Raw genomic sequence first — 21,927 nt, forward strand, 5'->3', positions numbered from 1 at the left:
TAGAGAGTGAGGTCTTTCATCTGCTGGTTCATTCCTCAGATGGCTGCAATGGCCAGAGCTGGCCCAGTTTGAAGCCAGGAACCAGGAGCTTCTTCCAGGTTTCTCACATGGGTGTAGGGCCCCAAGCACTTGGACCATCTTTCCCTGCTTTCCCAGGCATATGAGCAGGGAGCTGGGTTGGAAGTGGAGCCGCTGGGACTTGAACTGACACCTATATGGAATGCTGGTGCTCCAGGAAGCAGCTTCACCCCCTATGCCACAATGCCAGCCCCCAACTAGTTTTTATAATCCCCATGTGTTTCAGCGAGAGTTTAATTTTTCTTCTAAGGCATCGAGTTCCATCTGGAGTCCTGGCTTCTGTTCCTGTAGGGCTCTGTGGAGGGCAGGGCAGGCTTAGTGGTAAGGACCTCACTCAGCTCTTGTTTATCTGGGAATACCTTAATTTCACTCTCATTTTCGAGGGAAATTTTTTCTGGATATAAGATTTTTGTTTGATAAGTTTTTCCTTTAGCACTTTGTATATACCCACCATTGCTAGTTTCTGATGAGAAATTTGCTGATAATCTTACTGCTATCTCCTGAATAAGACGCCCTTCTCTCTGGGTGCCTTCCAGATTCTCTCATGGTCATTCCGAAGTTTCATTATAATGTGTCTTGGTGAGACTTTTAGTTCCTCTTACTTGGAGTTTGTTGAACATCTTAGCCATTTAGAGTCGTGTCTTTCATCAGCTTTGGTCATTAAACATTTTCTCTCTCTGGGACTCTCACAGGTGACATCTTGGTCTAGAAGATGGTGGCCCAGTAGAGGAGCCATCACCTGCTGGCTCCATTGGCAGGAAGCCGGAATCAGGAATCGGAGCTGGGAATCGAGTGTCTTAGGCTCTGTTCATTTTTCTTTCTGTTCCTGCCTTGATAATTCCCATTGTCCTATGTTTGACGCCATTAATTCTTTTTCTTATGCTGCTCAAATCTGCTTTTGAATCCTTCTAGTGACTTTTTCTTTTTTAAAAGACCCATTTATTTATTTGGAAGGCAGAGTTACAGAGTTACAGAGAGGCAGAGAGGGAGAGAGAAGTCTTCCTTCTGTTGGTTCACTCCCCAGATGGCCACAATGGTTGGAGCTGCACCGATCCGAAGTCAGGAGCCAGGAGCTTCCTCTGGGTCTCCCATGCAGGTACAGGGGCCCAAGGACTTGGGCCATCTTCTACTGCTTTCCCAGGCCATAGCAGAGCGCTGGATTGGAAGTGGAGCAGCTGGGACTTGAACCGGCACCCATATGCAGCTGACACTGCAGGTAGCAGCTTTACCCATTACGCCACAGCGCTGGCCCCCTCTAGGAAACTTTTTATTTCAGTTATTTTACTTTTCATCTTCACAATTTTTTTTTTTGCTTTCATGTTCTATATCTCTTCTGGTATTTATATTTTAAAGAGATGATTACTATAGAGTTTCAAAAATTTGAGAGGCAGAAAGACAGATGGAGATGAGGGGAGACAGAGCTCGCTCTCATCTGTTGGTTCATTTCCCAAATGCACACAATAGCTGGAGCTTCCCTGGCCCAAAGCCTGGAGCTGAAAACTCAGTGCAGGCATCTGACGTGAATGGTGGGAGCACAATTACTCGTGTGGTTGCTGTTTCCCAGGTCTGCCCTTGTGGGAAGCTGGAGTCAGAAGCTGGGGCCAGGAATTGAACCCAGAGACTGACATGGGCTATGGCTTGCTTAACTGGCATCTTCAGCACAAGCCGAAATGCCTGTCCCTCATTGATATTTATGTTTTGTTTGTACATTATTTTCCTCAAATCTTCCTTTGGTTGTTAGCATTTTTTAAAATTTATTTTTAACTTATCTGAAATGCAGTTACAGAGAGAGTAGGAGAGAGAAAGAGAGAGATCAATTGATCTTCCATCCACTGGTTCACTCCCCAAATGGCCATAATGGCCAGGGCTGGGCCAGGCTGAAACTCGGAGCCTGGAGCTTCATCCAGGTCTCCCAAGTGGGTGCAGGAGTCCAAGCACTTGGACCCCCTTCTGCTTTCCCAGGCCCATCAGCAGGGAACTTGATCAGAAGTGGAATAGCCAGGACTCGAACTGGCGCCCACACCGGGATGCCGGTGTTGCAGGCAGAAACAACCTGCTACGCCACAGCACTGGTCCTTCTGAAAAGGGAGTTTTAAAGACTCCTTGTGGTAGATCTGCCATCATATCTTTCCAGGGGTAGTTTCCACTGATTTTCTTTTGAATGGGCTGTAACTTCCTGTTTCTTTGTATGCTCTGTCATTTTGTTGAAAACTGGACATTCACATCAGTCATGCCACACCTTCAGAACTCAGATTCTCCCAGCTGCATGCTTTGCTGCTCTTGCTGTTGCTGTGGGCTTTCCCTGAATATGCAGTTGCTTTTTTTTTTTTTTTTTTTTTAAGATTCATTTGGGGCTGGAGCTGTGTCGTTGTAGGTTAAGCCTTTGCCTGTGGCGCTGGCATTCCACATGGATGCCAGTTCAAGTCCCAGCTGCTCCACTTCTCATCCAGCTCCCAGCTGATGGCCTAGGAAAGCAGTGGAAGATGGTCCAAGTGCTTGGGCCCCTGCACCTATGTGGGAGACCCAGAAGAAGCTCCTGACTTCTGGTTGGTTCAGCTCTGGCTATTGTAGCCATTTGGGAAGTGAACCAACAGATGGAAGATCTCTCTCTGTCTTTCCCTCTGTCTGTAACTCTGCCTCTCAAATAAATAAATATTTTTTAAAAATATTTATTTATTTGCAAGAGTTACACAGAGAGAGGGAAGGACAGAGACAGAAATCTTCAACCCGCTGGCTCAATCTGCAAATAGCCACAACAGTTGGAGCTGGGCCTAGGCAAAGCCAGGGTCCAGGAGCTTCATCCCAGCCTCCCACATGAGTGCAGGTGCCCGAGGACTAGGACCATCTTCCACTGCTTTCTCAGGTGCATTAGCAGGGAGTTGGTTTGGAAGTAGAGCAGCCAGGACTCAAACCCGTGCCCATATGGGATGCTGGCATTGCAGATGGGCAGCTTTACCTGCTGTGCCATAGCACTGGCCCCATGCAGTTGCTTTTGAATGTCCTAGGTCTGCCTCCCAATGGGGGAAAAGAGCAATGAAGGTGGCATTGGGGGGAGGAAGGATGCCAGCTTATTAAACCCCCTGAAAGTCACTTCAGCCAGAGGAGGAGCTTGCAACAAACCTGGTGGAACAAACAGTGGCCTCGGCCTCTTTGTTTCTATCTCTGTGAGCAGAGGAAGCTGTCTGGGTTCAGAGCCCAGAGCCCAAATAGTCAGAGGACTGGGTCCTTTTTGCCTATTCTGGCTCCCACAGTGCATTCAAGCTGCTTTTAGGAACACGTGCAGGGTGGCCTGTCACTGGGGGAAGGTGGGGAGGGCTGGCATGTGTAGCTGCTACTGTGTTAAGAGCTGAAATTGACCAAAACCGACCGTAGTTTATCATGCAAGCCTTCCCTGGGAAGTTACAGGACTCCAGAGTTGCACAGCTGTATCAGACAGATTCTGCCAGTGCAGCAGCTCTCCAGCATGTAGACTGGTTTAGATTTCAACTGCGAAGCACACATGCAGTGCTCCATCCGCCATACTTTTTTCTCTTTTTTTCCTTCCTTTTCCTCCATTATTTTAAGTAGACTGTGTTGGTTAACTTCAGTTTGGCCCATGGGTTAAGAGATATCTACACAGGGTTATGATAAAACCAGAGGAGGAATGCTCATCACATGAGAGAGAGCGCTGGAGCACAGTGGCTTAAGCTGCCGCCTGCAAGGTGGGCGTGCTCTGTCCCGGCTGCTCCACTTCCGATCCAGCTCGCTGATGATGCCCCCTGGGAGAGCAATGGGAGATGGCTCAAGTGCCTGGTCCTGCCACCCATGTGGGAGACACGAATGGAGTTCTGGGCTCTCGGCTTCTGCCTGGCCCAGACTTGGCTGTTGGGACCACTTGAGGAGTGGACCAGTGGATGAAAGAGTCTCTGTCAACTCTGCCTTTCAAAAACAACAACAACAACAACAACAACACAAAGATGCTAACTATGGACTAAGAGCATCTGGCGGGACTTGATGCACGCCTTTGTGAGGACACGTTGCTCTGCGGCTCCCTGCTGGGGTGGGTGGCGCTGGGTAGTGTGAGCTCTTCCCTCAAGTGCAGGTTTGGGAAGGCTGAAATGGCTGTTGAGCAGCTTAGGCCGTGAGGATACTGTATGACAGCGATTCCACGAGGGCTGTGAGACCCAAGTCCTCGGGGGAGGTGCGATTAGCAGGGATGCGTCCGTGATCCGTGATGCAGGGGCCTGAGGAAGGCGGGGCAGGAAAGGAGCACCAGGTGTGGGCGAGCAGGTGTTGGACAGGGCATTCGTGGGAAAGTGCAGGGTACCAGGGCTGCGCTGGGGAAGCGAGAAAGCGATGCGAGGGCTAACATCTTCCTAAATGCAGGGCAGTGATGGGAAAACCATAGACAGACCACTTGCCTTTCTCTTGTGGCCTTAATCCTGAAAGCAAAGGAGCTGGGAGAGAGGATGAGAAATGATGGAGAAGCCGTGGAGTTCACTTCCTGGGGCAGAGAACAGGAGCAGGCTCTGCATGAAGAGCTACAGGGACAGCGGCCTCTTAGGGGGCAGCCGGAGTGGGCGGTGTTCAGGGCACAGCGAGGGCGAAGCAGTGCTCCAGCCAGAGGCGCTTACGGAGAAGGATTTGCTAAGTCAGTTGGGACCACATTGGAGAAAATGATTGAAAATCTGTAAAGAAGCTGGAGGAGCTGGCACCGCAGCTCACTTGGCTAATCCTCCGCCTGCGGCGCCGGCACCCCGGGTTCTAGTCCCGATCGAGGTGCTGGATTCTGTCCTGGTTGCCCCTCTTCCAGGCCAGCTCTCTGCTGTGGCCCGGGAGGGCAGTGGAGGAAGGCCCAGGTGCTTGGGCCCTGCACCTGCATGGGAGACCAGGAGAAGCACTTGGCTCCTGATCAGCACAGCGCACTGGCCGTAGCGGCCATTTTGGGAATGAACCAACAGAAGGAAGACCTTTCTCTCTCTCTCTCTCACTGTCTAACTCTGCCTGTCAACCACCACCACCCCTCCCCCCCCCAAAAAAAAGCTGGAGGAAACCACTCACGATGGAGGTTCTTCAAATCCACATTTCTTCTTTTTTTAAAGATTGAAAAGAGTTGGAGATCTTCCACTGCTGCAGGAGCCTGGAACGCCATCTGGGTCTCCCGCATGGTGCAGGGGCGCAAGTGTGTGTGTGTGTGTGTGTATGTATTTCAGATTTATTTATTTGAAAGAGTTGCACAGAGAAAGTAGGAGAGGCAGAGAGAGAGAGGTCTTCCATCACTGGTTCACTCCCCAGATGGCCACGACGGCTGGATCTGCGCCAATCCGAAGCCAGGAGCCAGGAGCTCTCGCTGTGTCTCCCTCTCTGTAACTCTGCCTTTCAAACAATAAATCAGTAAATGAATCTTAAAAAAAAAAAACACATACGTTGGCCATCTGGGAGGATGTAGGGGGTGTGTGCCCAATACCCAAACACTACTGGGATGTCAGGCTAAAAACCAATATACAGCACATACAGCTGCTGCTGGACAGGAAAACCCACAGGGGCGCATGCAAGCGAACACAAAAAACTGTTCTGTGAAGTTATTCCCGTAATCCAGCTTTCACAAACAAACCTGTGAAAATGAGCTGAGAAAAGCAGACCCACCAAAAAGCAGTAAACCCACCAGCATGAAAGTCAGAGTTAGAGAGAGAGGTCAGTCGGTCGGTTGGTCGGTTGGTCTTCCATCTGCAGGTTTACTCCCCAATTGGCTGCAATGGCCGGAGCTGAGCTGATCTGATCTGAAGCCAGGAGCCAGGAGCTTCTTCCTGGTCTCCCACGTGGGGGCAGGGGCCCAAGGACTTGGGCCATCTTCTACTGCTTTCCCAGACCATAGCAGAGAGCTGGATCGGAAGTGGAGTAGCTGGGACTCCAGGGGCACCTTTACCTGCTACCCCACAATGCCGGCCTCGAGTGCTGGTTACTTTCTTGCATTTCCCTGCTGATCCCCAGGTGAGGAGCAGGGTCTTCCTAGTCTTCATTCACAGTAGCCTTTGAGACCCTGTCTCACTGCTGAAGCCCTAGCACCAGCCACTGGGCTGACAGCTGGTTGCAAGTCTCTGTGGCTCCGTGACCTTGATTTTCACTCTCCTGAGTTCTAAGCTCTTGTTAGTTTTCAGCACCTCACTCAGGCTGTCCCATTCCCAGTTGCAAGTCTAGTTGTGTGTGAAGCCTCTTGTTATATGCTTAGTGCTGTGGGGTGGGCAGGTGATCCCTCTCCACCTGTGGCTTCTGGGGCGGGCATCATTCCAATGTTACCAGAGGCTCTCTAAAAGCTCAAACCTGGTCACTTTGTGCCCTCAGTGTGGTATTTCGGGTACTTCAACACAAGGACACTTGCCTGTCTCCCTTTGCTGCCACTTTCCTCCTCTCTACCTTACCACAGCTGCCTCTCATGCCCACTCTCCAGTTGTAACTCTTGCCTTGCTCTCAGAGGTCAATTCACTTACTCCCTCGTTTGCACACAGCACTGTGCATGTCCTGTGAGCCTAGATTCAGAAAACATGAGCTCCAGAAGTGTCACCTGTGGACACAGGGATGCACCTGATGTGAATTTTACTCGGGGGAAATGCTGTCCAGGGCTGGGCATCTGGTGCAAAGGCGCAGACGCCGCGTGGATGCCCTCATCCCACATGGGAGCCTTGGCTTCAAGTCTTGGCCCTGCTCCTTGCTAACATGCATCCTGGAAGATGCCAGATGGCTCAAGGACTTGGACCCCTGCCACCCTTGTGGGAGACCCAGACTGACTGGGTTCCTGGCTTCAGCCTGGCCCAGCATGGCTGCTGTGGGCGTTTGAGGAGTGAACCAGAGGATAGATCTCTCTGCCTCTCAAATAAAGAATTCATGACTAGAGGGGACCTTAGCCTTCACCCTCTACCAATTCCTCCATTTACAAAAATGCTGTCCAGTTAGGTTTGTATTTGGTAATAGGCATTGATATTTTATTCTATTAATTATTAAGCCATCCTTTCTCAGAGCCTCATTTTCATTTGCCATAATTTTTTATGCCTTTCTATATAATTTTTTAAAAAGATTTATTCTATTTATTTGAAAGAGTTAGGTAGAGACAGAGAGGCCTTCCATTTGCTGGTTCACTCCTCAGATGGCTGCAACAGCCAGAGCTGCACCAATCCGAAGCCAGGAGCCAGGAGCTTCTTCCAGATCTCCCATGTGGGTGCAGGGGCCCAAGGACTTGGGCCATCTTCACTGCTTTCCCAGGCCATAGGAGAGAGCTGGATCGGAAGACAAGTAGCCGGGACTAGAACCAGTGCCCATATGGGATGCCTGTGCTTCAGGCCAGGGCTTTAACCTGCTGTGCCACAGGGCCGGCCCCTCCATATAATTTTTTAAAAAAATATTTAGGAGGCCGGCGCTGTGGCATAGCGGGTAAAGCTGCTGCTTGCAGTGTTGGCATCCCATATGGGCGCCAGTTCAAGACCCAGCTGCTCCACTTCCGATCCAGCTCTCTGCTATGGCCTGGGAAAGCAGTAGAAGATGGCCCAATTCCTTGGGCCCCTGCACCCACATGGGAGACCTGGAAGAAGTTCCTGGCTTCAGATCAGCACAGTTCTGGTCACTGTGGCCAACTGGAGAATGAACCAGTGGATGGAAGACCTTTCTCTCTCTGCCTCTCCTCTGTGTGACTCTTTCAAATAAATAAATCTTTAAAAAATATGTATTTATTTGAGAGGTAGTTACAGTGAGAGGGAGAGACAGAGAAAGGTCTTCCATCTGCTGGTTCACTCCCCAAATGGCCACAACGGCTGGAGCTGAGCCAATCCGAAGCCAGAAACCAGGAGCTTCTTCCATGTGGGTGCAGGGGCCCAAGGACTTGGGCCATCCTCCAGTGTTTTCCCAGGCTACAGCAGAGATCTGGATCGGAAGAGGAGCAGCTGGGACACGAACCAGCGCTCGTATGGGATGCTGGTGGCACAAGTGGAGGCTTAGCCCATTACGCCACAGTACCGGCCTCTATAATTTTCTTCTTATTAAACTTGTTCTTTAGTGTTCTATAACTTTGGACAAGCCACACATTAATATGGTTCAAAACTTAACAAAGAAGCATTAAAAATGAACAAAGTGAATTTACCCTTCCATTGCCGTCCCCCAATCACACAGTTCTGTTCCCTCCCAGACACGCAGGAGCAAACATTCACACCAATTTGTTGCCATTGTGAATGGAATGCTTTTCTTTTGTTGCTGTTTCTAGTTGATTATTGCTACAACAGAGAAATGACTTATTTTTGTTCATTTATCTTTTATTCAGCCACTAAATTTCCTTATTAACCCTAACAGGTTTTCACTGTGGTATTCGAGTTGTCTAAATACACAGTTGTGTATCAGCAGAGCAAGATTATTTTTTTCCAACATGAGTATTTATTTTTTTTCCTAATTGCTCTCTCCTGTATATTCAATATTGAATCCTGTTTTATTTTAGAATCTAATAGCATTAGTATTTATATATGTATTTTTATGTATTTATTTTCTTTACTTGAAAGAAGTAGAGAGGTAGATACCAAGAGACAGAGAGGTCTTCCATCTGCTGGTTCATTCCCCAAATGGCTGCAATGGCCAGAGCTGAGCCGATCCAAAGCCAGGAGCCAGGAGCTGGGCCATCTTCTGTTTTCCCAGGCCACAGCAGAGAGCTAGATCGGAAGTGGAGCAGCTAGGACTTGAACCGGGGCCCATATGGGATGCTGGCACTGCAGGGCAGGATTTTAATCCACTGGGCCACAGTGCTGGCCCCAGAGCTTTAGTATTTAGTTAAAAATTGTTTACTACTGGTTTTTGATCAAATGATTCATTTTCCTTAGAGTTTCACCAAGTTATACCAAATTATGCTTAAAGATACAAAGTGTCATCCACTTCTTTTTCCCCCCAAAGAAACTGTTTATTTAATGAGTACAAGTTTCATAAGTACACCTTTTAGGAATATGGTGATTCTTCCCATCATACCCGCCCTCCCTTCCCCACTCCCACCCCTCTTCCTCCTCTCTCTCCCATTCCCAGTAACTGCTTTTCAGCATATACTGATACAATGATGTTTCAAGTCTCCTTTAATGTAAAAAGCTCTATTTTGGAAGAATTTTAGACTTACAGAAAAGTTCCAAAACCCATAACAAGAATTTCTGTATAGCTTTCCCTATTTCCCAAGTGTTAATACTTCTACTCTGTCATTCTGAGTTTGTATATACATCTGAATATGCATGGATTTCAAAAGTTTTTGCAACAACAGACTTTTAATTCCATTCTTCATGAATTTTTTGAAATATCCTTGTAGAGAAAACTTCCTGGGCCTGATAAAGGGAGCCCCTCTCCCCAAATGACAATGTTAGGAATGCGAAATCAGACAAAACATACGGATCTAGAGAAGGGAACAATTTTAGGTGAACTCTGGCCACAAATGTGAAACTGGAGCAAATGGGTAATTTCCCAGCAAATGTGGAGCTAAAATATACCTTGAATAGAACAGCTGATTACTGAAGAAACTGGAAAAACAGTTAAAGCTGTATTCTTTTACATGATTGTGTTCATTAAACTTTTAAATTTAAATATATTTGGAAAAATGCACAAATCACAGGTGTTTATACAAGTTCAGTGAACACACCCCTGTAGTCTCCACAAGAGACGTGTTCTAAGCTTTGTTACATAAATTACTTTAGATCATGGAAAAAATAGATACTGTTGACTTTTTTTTTTTTTTTTAAGGTTTATTTATTTGAAAGAATTGCAGGGAGAGACAGAGATCTTTCATCTGCTGGTTTATTTCCTAAATGGTGGCAGCAGCCAGGGCTGGGCCAAGCTGAAGTCAGGAGTCTGGAGCTTCCACTGTCTCCCTCGTGGGCACAGGGATGCAAGCACTTGGGCCACCTTCCGCTGTTTTCCAAGGTGCATTAGAGGGAGATGGATCAGAAGTGCAGTAGCCGGGACTTGAACTGGTGTCCATATGAGATGTCAGCATCACGGGCGACATCTTACCCAATAAGCCACGGTGCCAGCCCCCTCAATTTTCCAAGTCAGTGTGGGGCTGCCATTGCAGTGCACCAGGTTAAGCCACTGCCTGTGAAGTTGGCATCACACATGAGCACCAGTTCAAGTCTTGGCTCCTCCACTTCCAATCCAGCTCCCTGCTAATGCAGCCTGGGAAGGCAGAAGATGGCCCAAGTGTTTGGGTCCCTGCCACTCATGTGGAAGACCTGGATGGAGTTCCTGGATCCTGGCTTTGGTCTTGTCCAGCTCTGGCGATTGTAGCTATCTGGGGAGTGAACCAGCAGATCGGAGACCTCTGACTCTCTAACTCTGTCTTTCAAATAGATAATAAGTAATAAATATAAATTCAAACCATTTCAAGTTGGACTATACAATGTGATCACTTTTTATTTTTAAAGATTTATTTGAAAGAGCCGGGGGTGGGGGGTGGGGAGAGAGAGAGTTTGATCTTCCATCCACTGGTTCATGCCCCAGATAGCCACAACAGCCAGCGCTGGGCCAGGCCAAAGCTATGAAACAGGAGATTCCTCCAGGTCTCCCAAGTGGGTGGCAGGGGCCCAAGAACTTGGGTTATCTTTCACTGCCTTTTCCAGGCCATCAGCAGGGAGCTGGAGCGGAAGTGGAGCAGCCGGCACTTGAGCAAGTGCCTGTATGGGACGCAGGTGCCATAGGCAGCAGCTTTACCCGTTACGCCACAGCGCTGGCCCCGGGCACATAAAGTTTACTTCAGCAATTATAAGGATACCTCAAAAAATATGGAAAAATGGAATCAAAAGATGTTCATTTTGGTGCAAAAAACTGCAACCCATGCATGGTTTACATAAAATGCATTTCAATCACAAGTCTAGCTTCAAGTATTCTAGGCACTTCAGTAAGGTGTCTGGGTCTTAGCTCGTTCAGTCTGCTCAGAGCCCCTGTCCCAGCAGGCCCACTGCCTGAGTATAAGAAGCCAGCAAACACACGTGTCCCGAGCTAACTGACGACACAGTCCGTCCCACAGCCCGCCGTGAAGAGCTTGGTGTGCTGCGGCGCCCGCCCACCCATCCCGACATCCCCAGAGTTGCTGTCAGATGTTAGCCCCATGCCAGGCTCTATAAATGGTGCGCTGAACAGTTGGGGTTTGTCCTCTTGTGTTTGCTTGTATGAAAGTTGCCTGGTCTAGACTTATATGCCTGCTGCTGCCACCGCTGACCAAACAGGGGGACGCAGCCAGGCACAAAGCCGCACTGAAGGTAGTGTTAGACCTGGTGTTTAAGATGCTGGTTAAACGGCCCCATCTCCTATCAGATCCTGGGTCCGATCCCAGCTCTGGCTCCCGACTCCAGCTTCCTGCTAATGCAGACCCGAGGAGGCAGTGGTGATGGTTTAAGTGGTTGGGTCCCTGCTCCCAGCTTCAGCCTCCTGGCCGTTGTAGGCATTGAGAATGAACCATTGGAACAGATGCACTCTCTAACAAAAAGAAAAAAGGTTTATCCAATAGGAATATTGCATGTGGGATGGTTATTGATTAACTTGGAGCTTTTAAGAGAAGTCTAACAGCAAACATAAAAGGAGAGGAAAGGTACAGGAAAGGAACAAACTGAAAACATAATGGTACAGTCATGAAAAAGGCAGTCACAAATACTGTGGCATTGATCAGAACTGTAGGTATTGGGGCTGGCATGTGGCTTAGTGGGTAAAGTTGCCACCTGTGGTGCCAGCATCCCATATGGGCACCGGTTTGAGTCCCGGCTGCTCCTCTTCCGATCCAGCTCGCTGCTATGGCCTGGGAAAGCAGTGGAAGATGGCCCAAGTCCTTGGGCCCCTGCACCCACGTGGGAGACCCGGAAGAAGCTCCTGGCTTCAGATCGGTGCAGCTCCAGCTGTTGCGGCCAATTGGGGAGTGAACCAGAGGTTGGAAGACCTCTTTCTCTGTCTCTACCTCTCTGTAACTCTTTCAAATAAATAAAATCTTTTTAAAAAGTTTTATTTATTTATTTGAAAGGCAGAGTTGCAGAGAAGTAGAGGCAGAGAGAGAGAGGTCTTCTATCTGCTGGTTCACTCCCCAATTGGATGCAATGGCCGGAGCTGCACCGATCTGAAGCAAGGAGCTTCTTCCAGGTCTCCCATGTGGATGCAGGGGCCCAAGGACTTGGGGACCACCTTCTCCTGCTTTCCCAGGCCACAGCAGAGAGCTGGATGGGAAGTGGAGCAGCCGGGACTCGAACCAGCATCCATATGGGATGCTGGCATTGCAGGCAGCGGCTTTACCCCCTATGCCATAGTGCCGGCTCCAGTATTTTATTTTAAAAGATTTATTTATTTGAAAGGCAGAGTTACAGAGAAGTCTTCCATCTGCTGGCTTACTCCCCAAATGGCTGCAATGGCTGGAGCTGGGCTGATTGGAAGCCAGGAGCTCCCTTCGGGTCCCCAACGTGGGTGCAGGGGCCCAAGGACTTGGGCCATCTTCCACTGCTTTCCCAGGCCATAGCAGAGAGCTGGATTGGAAGTGGAGCAGCCGGGACTCGAACCGGCGCCCATATGGGATGCTAGCACTACAGGTGGTGGCTTTAACTGGTATGCCACAGTGCATACCCCTGCCCATTTTAAAGATTTATTTATTTATTTATTTATTTGAAAGGCAGAGGTAGAGAAGAGTATATAAATTATTGAATAAATAAATGGAGGTAAAGGAATAGTTGAGGAGCTGGTGCTCTGGCATAGCGTGTAAAGCCGCAGGCCTGCAATGCTGGCATCCCACATGGGTGCTGGCTCAAGTCCCGGCTGCTCCACTTCTGATCCGGATTTCTGCTATGGCCTGGGAAGGCAGCAGCAGATGGACCCCTGCACCTGCGTGGGAAACCCCAGAAGCTCCTGGCTTCCGATTAGCCCAGCTCTGGCCATTGCAGTCATTTGGGGAATGAACCAGCAGATGGGCCATCTTCTCTCTGCCTTTGCCTCTCTGTAACTCTGCCTTTCAAATAAATAAATAAATCATCATCATCATCATCATTTTTTTTTTTTAAAGAGACCATCAGTTGAGACAGAGATGGAATAAGGAAGCGAAGTCGTCATTAAGCAAACACAACATCAATACTTGTGAGAATCGCTGATGATGGCTGCCAAAATCGGTAGGCAAAATTCTAAGGATAAATAAGACATTTACACAGCGTCAAAGTATCTGACTGGGAGGTTTTTATTAATGTCAAAGGAAACATTTTACAGTGGAGAGAACGGGACACGCCTCCTTATCCTTGGGATGGTGAGACACCACCTCTGTGGGAGGCAGCAAAAGGCCTCAGCATCACTAACATGTCAGCTTGCAAAAATGCAGACCCTCTTCCAATCATGAAATCAGGAGGCGCACCCAAACCCAGAGCCATTCACAGATGAGCAGTCTGGAGGAGTGTCAAGGTCACGAGAGACAGAGGAGCTGCCACAGGCTGATGGGGATGACGGGAACGTGGCCCGCACTGGAGCCTGCAGGAAACCTGGAGTATCTGTAGACGGGTGAGTAGTACTGCCTCCGTGGGACTTCCTGAGTTTTGATAATTATAGTGTGGTTTTTAAAGTTGTTACTAATAGGAGAAATTGGGTAGAAGGCGAGTGGAAACTGCTGTTTTCTGTGTGTAACAGAGAATAGCAGCGCCCACCATGAGCACGGCAGTCAAGGAGGGAGGCAGCGGCTGACAGCCCCGGGGCCGGCCCCTGCTGGACCTCCTTCCATCACCCCTAGATGGGCCACGCGAGGGCGGCTGGAGTGGCCACCTGTGGTGGCTACAGCTGGGGCTGTCCGTGGAGGCACCAGACTTTGCTGTGCCCTGTTAAGCTCGGATGGGTGCACTTGGGGGATTGTGTCCAAACGTTCAGCTTAGTGTAGTCACATGCAGGCTGAATAGCGTTCCTGCCCCAACTCGGCTGGGCCGGCAGTACACACAGGGCTTGGGCAGGCTCCCTGGGGGAGAGAGTGCCTTCCGATCTCACCTGCTGTGGCTTCCCAGCGACTCTGCTGTCTGTGTCCTGGAGGAGGCCCCTGCTAGAGGTGCCCTATGTGGCCCAGGCTGATCCCAGGACACGGCTGCGAATGGTGGGTGGTGGGCAGCGGAAAGGACCCTTCCCCTCAGAGCATGAGAAAGTGGTAGCTACAGACTAAATTGTGTCTGGGCCTGAGCCTCGGCACCCCTCCTCCAGGCCTGGGGGGCTGCTGTGGGCACTGCACTGGGCAAGGCCACTGGAGGGTGGCACATCACAGCATGGTCCCTTTGCTTCCAGCCAGATCCGTGCTAGCAGCTTATGGGCCCACACTGCTTGGGGCGGAGGGCTGGGTCGAGAGGCATGAGGGGAGGCGGGCCGGGTGCCATGCCACAGTGGGGCCTTTATTGGATGTGGAGGGCAGGTAGGAGGGGCTAGAGGGTGTGGCACACCTTCTCAGGGTGCAGTGGCGCCCGGATGTCCAGTCTGTGGGTTTTGCTGTCTTTGTCGATGAGCTCCAGCCGCAGCTTAGGCAGCCGCTTCTTGGCCTGGGCTGAGGGCAGGTCGGGGCTCTTGAGCAGCTGCTTGTCGGAGTCCTCCACGGTGATGCGCAGAGTGCAGCCCCCGGGCAGCAGGTCCTGCTCATAGGCTGCCGCCAGCTGGTTCACCACACGGCGCTCCACCTGCAGGCGGCGGGACGCACAGTGGCCATGGGGCCATGGCCTGAGCCTGGAGGCTGGCTTGGCCCACATTTTCTCATGTACAAAGAGAGGTAATGAGAACCCGGCCTGCAGTGACAACGGGGCCTGAGGCCCCTGATCCCGTTCCCTACTTGCAGCAGGGTTTTACCTGATCCTCTCGTGAGTGTGTGGTATTCAGAAAGAGCACCTGCTCTGGCTGTGGAGAGTTCTAGCAGCCAAACTCAAGTGCAGGGATGGGAGCCTTTTTTTGGCCAAGGGCCACCTGGATATTTGTAACATCATTCGTGGGCCATACAAAACTATCACCTTAAAAATTGGCCTGCTGTGGGTTTACTGGCTTTTCAGTCCTGCCCGTGGTGGCCTCGGCAGGGCCTGCCCCTGCTCTAGGAGACGCAGGTGTGGAGGAAGAGTGGCGCTCACCTCGTGCTTGATGGAGCGGGCACCATAGTGCACGTTGTAGCCGTCGACCAGCACGTCTGCCACCTCCCGGTCCCACAGCAGTGTGATGTTGTGCCTCTGCTTGGCCTGGGCCGGGGAGGGGGACAGAGAGGGGTGTCCGCATGTGAGCTGCGAGTGCAAGCCCCCACCCCAGGCTCTCCCTGCAGCGTTCCAGGGGCTGATGTCCCGTCCCCACCCACGGGAAGCGCCCTCTTACTCTCTTGGCCCAGAAGTTCAGTTCCTTGTTGACGAGCTGGATGAGCTCTGAGTGGCAGAAGGGGAGGAAATAGACAATCTCATTGATGCGTCCCAGGAACTCGTCCCTCCGGAAGTGAGCCTGCAGGGCCAGGTTGGAGGTGGGGTGAATGAGGGGGCACAGGACCCTCGACCAACCCTAGGCTCGGGCAGGGAGTGCGAGAGAGGAGCTCTTACTTTCAGAATGGGGCGGATCACGTTCTCCTTGAAGTTCTTTGAGATGGTGATCTTGTCATTGATCTGGACGTCCCCTGAGAGACACAAGCACTAGCTGTTTGCTTCCCCTGTGCCTGCCCCTCGGCCCTGCCTTGACCCGGTCTCTTCACCTCACCAGGTGTTAGCGGAGTCCCTGCCAGCTCTGGGAGCTGCGCAGCCTGGGGGCCCTTAGGGTAGGAGGGGGAGAAGAGAAGAGCCAGGATCCAGACTTGGGTTCTGGCTGGGAAGAAGGGGCTCGGGCTGGAGTAGAAAGCCCCCCACTGGAGCGGCTCCTCCCTTTTGCATGAGCTGCCCCTCATTGCGCGGAAGCAGCTCTTGTCAGGTGTGCTGCTCTGAGTCCCCTAAGTCCCTGAGGGCGCTCTGTCCACTCCTGTCTGCAGGGTAGTTAGGGCACTGTCTCTCATCTGTCCTCTCCACTTTCTGACACGGTGCCAGGCGTCAGCCAGGGACAAAGCCCCCTACCTGGCCCCCGATGTGGGCCCGAGAGCCCTCTCGCGGCCTTTTCCAAACAGCTCAGGCTATGCCATACCGAGGTTCTCGGCCAGACGGCTGCGGCTCATCTCCAGAGCTTCCTGCCTCAGCTGCAGTGCATGTTGCGCGATCTCATCGCTGGCCACGTTGGAGGTCATGATGAAGATGGCGTCCTTGCAGTCGATCGTCTTCCCCTTTCCATCTGTCAGCCGGCCCTGGCAGGGAGCAGCGACTGTCCGTTCAGGGCGCGCTAGGCCCGGGCAGGCTTCATCGCTCAGTCAGAGGCCTCCCCCAGCCTGGAGGCCAGTTGCTCCCTCTGCCCTGAGCACCCTTTCGCCCCTGTGCTCACTGTCCTGGGCCTCAGCCGCACCACCTCCTAAGAGTATCGCTATGGAGACTGCTCCTGCTTTGGTGCCTCTCAAGGCACCGTCAGTCCGACTACTCATCCATCCACCCACTCACACATCCTGCACTGGGCACTCACGGGGCCTCCAGTACGCTTTGACCTTCATTGGAGAGAAGCACCTGGGACAGGAGCTAGGGTCAGGGAGACCTGCCTGGGATTTCTCTGGGAGGCACAGCTCCAGCCCAGCTGGAGTGCAAGGCTCTGGGCTTAGATCCCTGACAGCTCTTGCCTTCCTCCCCAGGCAAAGCCAGTCCTGCTCTCCAGCTTGCACTAACACTTGGGACAGGCCGCATGGAAACTGCTCGTTCCAAAGGGGCCTAGTCACAAAGGGCCTGCAATCCAGGTCCTGGAGCCTGTCCCTGCCTCAGTGTGGGAAAAGGGGTGACAAAGGTGCAAGGGGATGGTCTTGGGCTCTTGCCAACAGAGTCCACAGAGGGCAGTTCTGGTGCTGGGGACCAGGTCTGTGTGCCTGTGGGACATACCCAAGCTCGTGCATATGACACCATGTGTGTTCTCCACTCACTTCCCAGAGCTCCTCTCTGAGGACCGAGTTCACACACTGCTGCACCGGCTGCAGCAATAACCCAGCAGCAATTTCATTCCAAGAGATCAAAGCTCTGCTCATAACTGGGCCTGAGGATGAGACCCAGGTGGGCGAGGGGAGCAGGTGCAGAGCACGACTGACCCAAAGGGTGACTTCTGTTTCCTTGGCAATAATGATGTATAAGAGGGAGCTGGCCTAGTCTCACCTCCCACCACCAACCAGATGCTGTACTGCTTGGGTGGGGCTCAAATGCACACCTCAGGGTTCCAGGGCTGCTTTCCCACTGTGTCATGTATGAATCTGGAAGGGGGGAGAAGTGGGTGTCTCTGGAGACATGTGAAAGCGGCCAGCATTCGTCCTGCTTGGTTTTTGGCTGTGACAAGTGCAGGCTTGGGAGATCTTGGCTGGGGGGGATGGGGACCTCCCCTCTGAGCCCCAGCTTGTATAAGGTGCCCTTGCTGCTCCCACTAGTACAGCACCTCACGAATAAACTCGGGGCCTCACTCTGCTGAGCCCCTCCTCCTCTGCACAGCTGAACTCTTCCCTCTGTGCGCGACCTCAGCCCCGTGTGGCTTCCACTGACAGAGCTGCTCCTGTCAGGCAGGCCTGTCCTAAGCTCCAGCCCCACTAACAGCGTGGGGAGCCTCTTGGACGTCCCAGTCTAGCGGCCCCAACAGGGCCGTGCCTCAGCCTCTTTGCCAGCCTGCAGCTGTGCTTCCTGGGGCCACTGGGCCTCCCCAGGGCCAGCCTGGACTCTGGGGTCTGCATAGCGGCCTTTAAGATCTTTGTAAACTGAAGCGCTGACCCTGTTTCTTTCAACTCACAGGCTCCAGAGTACCCACCAAAGAACCCCACGCTTCTCTGTGGGCACTGGAAGTGGCCCACACTCTGCTCTCACTGCTCCCCAGGGTCAGGCAATACCCAACAGTTGGAGTGCCTTGAACAGACCAGGCCATTTCAGGCCCGGGATTTGGCACATTAGGCTTCCATTGCCAGTCCTTCTCCTTCCGTTCACCTTGCAGGCACTCGTCCTTGGAAGGTTTGCTGAATGACTGCTGGATTCTGCCCCGATTTGGTGGGCCCTGGGGATGGCAGCTTTGGTCAATGGAACCACAAGGGTCAGAAAGTGGTAGGTAGGGTAGGGGACAGCAGAGGAGGGTGACCTTCAGTCAGCAGCTGCCCCCTCAGCCCGGGCCAGGGCTGCCGGAGGCCACCCTGCCTGTGGCATACCTCCCTGCATGGGGCTCTCCTGCCTTTGGGTGCCACCTGGCAGACGGCCCTCTCTCGTGGCCCTAGCTGCACAGCAGGTGTTTAAGATGCAGGCTGTGGCACTGGACTGCCTGGGTTTGACTCCTCGCTGCCCACTTCCCAGGTGACTGACTTCACCCTACTTCTGTCTCCACAGCTGTGAGAGGAAGGCAGAGTTGCTGGCCATTCACTGAGTTGATACAAGCAGACTTAGAACAGTGCCAGGCACACAAAGCACAGAAGCACCAACTACTCCCACATCGCCTTGCCACCCGACTGGCCCCCAGCTGGGCGCCTGCATCCTGTCTACAGGCTGGAGTGGAAGGACCGGCCTCTCGCTCCTCAGCAGGGCGCGGGGGAGATCTGGCTCTCCCTGGCTCGTCTCTGGCCAGGTGCTGCCGCCTCTAGCCCCTGCATGGGAGGAGGAGAAACCCAGCCCTCAGCACTGCCCTCAGCTCTGCTGGCCCTGGAAAAGGTGAAGATCACCATTCCCCATGACCATACGCCCTCCCCGGCTCAAGGCAGGGAGGGGGGAGCTAGGGCTCAGCTCTGCAGCCTCAGGTACAGCATTTACAACCTCTCGACCCTCAGTTTCTTGTAAAAGGTGAGGAAACTTCCAGCTTGCCTGGCAACAACAGTGAGGTGTTCGGCCTAGGTCTAGCACTGAGAAGGCACTCGGGACGGCCCTGCTGGCAGGGGACTGTGCAGGCTGAGGGGCTGGAGCTTCAGCCATGTTCAACACAGGGGCAGCACAAGAATGCCGCACTGGCAAGCTGCCTGGAGCCTGCCCGCCCCAGCGTCCTTGTCACAGGGAATTGCTAAGGCTACCCAGCCAGTCAGGAGCAGAGCTGGAACTAAAAATGCAAGTTCCTCTCACGCTTCCTTTGCCCCCCTCTAGGAGGTAGTGCTGGGCTTCCTCTGAGTAGCCTGCCTGGGGCCCAGCCACATCTGCCACCTGGCACCTACATGATGCTGAGGAAGGACGCGTGGCCCGTGGGTCCTCGGCTCCTGCTAGTCACAGCCCTGAGACCTCCAGGTGTCCCCCACCCGCGGCCCAGCCGACTTGCACCTCATCAAACAGCTGCAGCATGATGGTGAGCACATCCGGGTGGGCCTTGTCCACCTCGTCGAAGAGCACCACCGCATTGGGGCACTGCTTCAACTTCTTGGTCAGCTGGCCACCCTCCTCGTGGCCGATGTAGCCTGGCGGGGACCCGATGAACTTGGCCACCTGGGGGGAGGGAGGAAAGAGGCTAGCAAGGCCCTGCTGTGCTGTTGGTTTGCACGATGAGGCACGTGTGGGAAGATGGCATTCTACACACTTGGACAGCCTGTCCCAGGCAGGACAGCCGCTGCCTCTCTCCCGGGGTGGCAGCAAGCCTGCTCCTGGGAGAGGGCAAGTAGATCTTCTCCGTTTATTCTTCAGAGTCAAACAGATCAGGAGCCCCTAAAGGAAAACCCCAAGGCTGTGGGATTATCTGAGGCTCAAACGGCCAGCCGTGACAGGCACTCACCTCATGCCGCTCCTGGAACTCGGACATGTCCAGGCGAATGAAGCCCTGGTGGAAACAAGCCAACACCATGTACACGGGAGGCAGGCAGGGTGCAGGAGGTGTGTGTCCCAACCACCCCAGCCCCGCTCTTCCCTCATTCTGCTTTTGACTCGTTGCTCTTTCCTGTCCATTCTTCCCCCACATGATGTATCATTTGTCTGCCTGCCCGGCCACCCACCCAGCCTTTCTCAAGGGTGGGCACGGGAGTTGTTACAACAGTGAACTTGTCTGGGTGACTGTCCACCGAGTGGGCAGGCAGTCACCATCCGTGATTTCCTATGATTTAAGGCTCTGGGTTGGGATGCCCACATCCCGTACTGGAATGTCCCAGTTAGCTCCACCTGTGACTTCCTGGCAGTGCACACCCGGGGAGGCAGCAGGTATTGGCTCTCGTAGTTGGCTCCCTGTTACCTATGTAGGACCTGGATTGAGTTCCCAGCTCCCAGCACTAGCATAGTCCAGTCCTGGCCATCATGGGCTCTGGGGGAGTGAATAAGTGGATGCAAACTTCTTCCCTGTCTCTCTGCCTCTCAAATAAAAATACACAGATGGTTTTATTGAGCCTCCTCAGGCCTCGTATTTCCCTGGGTAAAACAGGGACAAACTTACAATCCAGCCTCCCAGAGCTGCTGAGAACAGTGGTATTGAGAGAGAAATTAGAAAACCAGGTTCTGGTTTGACTTCTCCTAACAAGTGACCTTCGACAAGTCTCTCAATACTGCAGGACCTCAGTTTTCTTTCTGAAAATGGGTCTAATTGAGCATCTATGCTCTCTTTCTCATAGGATCAAATAAGAGGGTTAACAGATGGGATATAGCTGTGCAAAGCAGGCAGCAATGAATAAATGCAAGCCAAGGGAACGGGCATTACTGTGCGCTAGCACCCGAGCCGGCTGCAATTCGTATTCTCTCACCTGAGGCTCATAACAATCTTAACTATAGGACTGCAGCGCTTCCCCTTGAGGCAAGAGCGGGAACTTGCCTAGGGCCAGGAGAAAGAACTGTAACTTGAACGGCCGGCGCTGTGGCATAGTGGGTAAAGCTGCCGCCTGCAGTGCCAGTATCCCATATGGGCGCCGGTTTGAGTCCCGGCTGCTCCACTTCCGATCCAGCTCTCTGCTGTGGCCTGGGAAAGCAGTACAAGATGGCCCAAGTTCTTGGGCCCCTGCACCCACATGGGAGACCCGGAAGAAGCTCTTGGCTCCTGGCTTTGGATCAGCACAGCTCTGGCCATTGTGGCCAACTGAGGAGTGAGCCAACGGATGGAAGACCCCTCTTCTTCTCTGTGTAACTCTTTCAAGTAAATAAATAAATCCTTAAAAAAAAAAAAAAAAAAAAAGGCACGGCTGGCTCCAGAGCCTCATCTACCGTGTCCACAGCCTCCAGGCAGTGCCGGTGCCCGGGTTACTTCCAGCTGGGGAAGGCTGCCCTGCTAGGGGCGGGGAACCTGTCTCCCATTCAGATGCTAACTGAAAAACCACAGCCAGTCTTTAACAGGCCCCTCCTCTCCTTTCTGCACCAGCAAGTCAGCAGATACTTGCCTTCCACTTCCACTGCATGAAGACATATTAAGACAGCTTGGATAAGGAGATTATAATTTGTAATTAAATATTAACCTTTCTGACAGTATTAAAATTAAACCACTCAGAATTCTTCATCCCTAATCAGGTGGTTCCTGCCCGTAACTGCATCTTCCCTAATAGTCTTGCTAGTTTATGGCCCTTTCCAGAGTGCTAATTGTTTCAGTCGCTGCCAACCTGATGAATGGTCTTACAAGCGCTCTTTCTGCGGGAGCCTATTAGCATGCCACGCGCCGCCCGCCCGCCTGTCCGGTGGCTCTGCTCTGGGTTTGGCAGCAGCAGAGCCAGGGAAGCTATGCTCTGAGCCTTCAGCCAGTTCTTAGACGGAAGGGGACTCGGGAGAACGCAGCCTGAGCTAGCTTATTTCTCAGGGAGGTGACAAGGGGGCGGCTAGATGAGAAGTGAGGTCCAGGACTCTCTGCGGCTGGGGCCACTTGGCTGGCAGCAGCCAAAGCAACTGCTCGTGGCTTTGGCTGGGC

General features: G+C 52.3%; 1 protein-coding gene across 1 annotated transcript in view; it reads right to left on the reverse strand.

The window, feature by feature from the left end:
* Positions 1-13,219: 13,219 nt before the first annotated feature.
* Positions 13,220-21,927, reverse strand: part of CLPB (ClpB family mitochondrial disaggregase) — a 140,126-nt gene continuing 131,418 nt past the window's right edge. Inside the window, exons 10-16 of the mRNA XM_062196661.1 lie at positions 19,831-19,875; positions 19,386-19,547; positions 16,177-16,333; positions 15,609-15,682; positions 15,394-15,513; positions 15,159-15,263; positions 13,220-14,720 (exon numbers count right to left, since the gene is read on the reverse strand). Of these exons, the coding sequence (XP_062052645.1) occupies positions 14,472-14,720; positions 15,159-15,263; positions 15,394-15,513; positions 15,609-15,682; positions 16,177-16,333; positions 19,386-19,547; positions 19,831-19,875 (912 nt within the window). The 3' untranslated portion in view covers positions 13,220-14,471. The remainder of the gene's footprint in view (positions 14,721-15,158; positions 15,264-15,393; positions 15,514-15,608; positions 15,683-16,176; positions 16,334-19,385; positions 19,548-19,830; positions 19,876-21,927) is intronic.

This window comes from Lepus europaeus, chromosome 7 (assembly GCF_033115175.1).
Source record: "Lepus europaeus isolate LE1 chromosome 7, mLepTim1.pri, whole genome shotgun sequence".
Classification (NCBI taxonomy): Eukaryota; Metazoa; Chordata; class Mammalia; order Lagomorpha; family Leporidae; genus Lepus; species Lepus europaeus.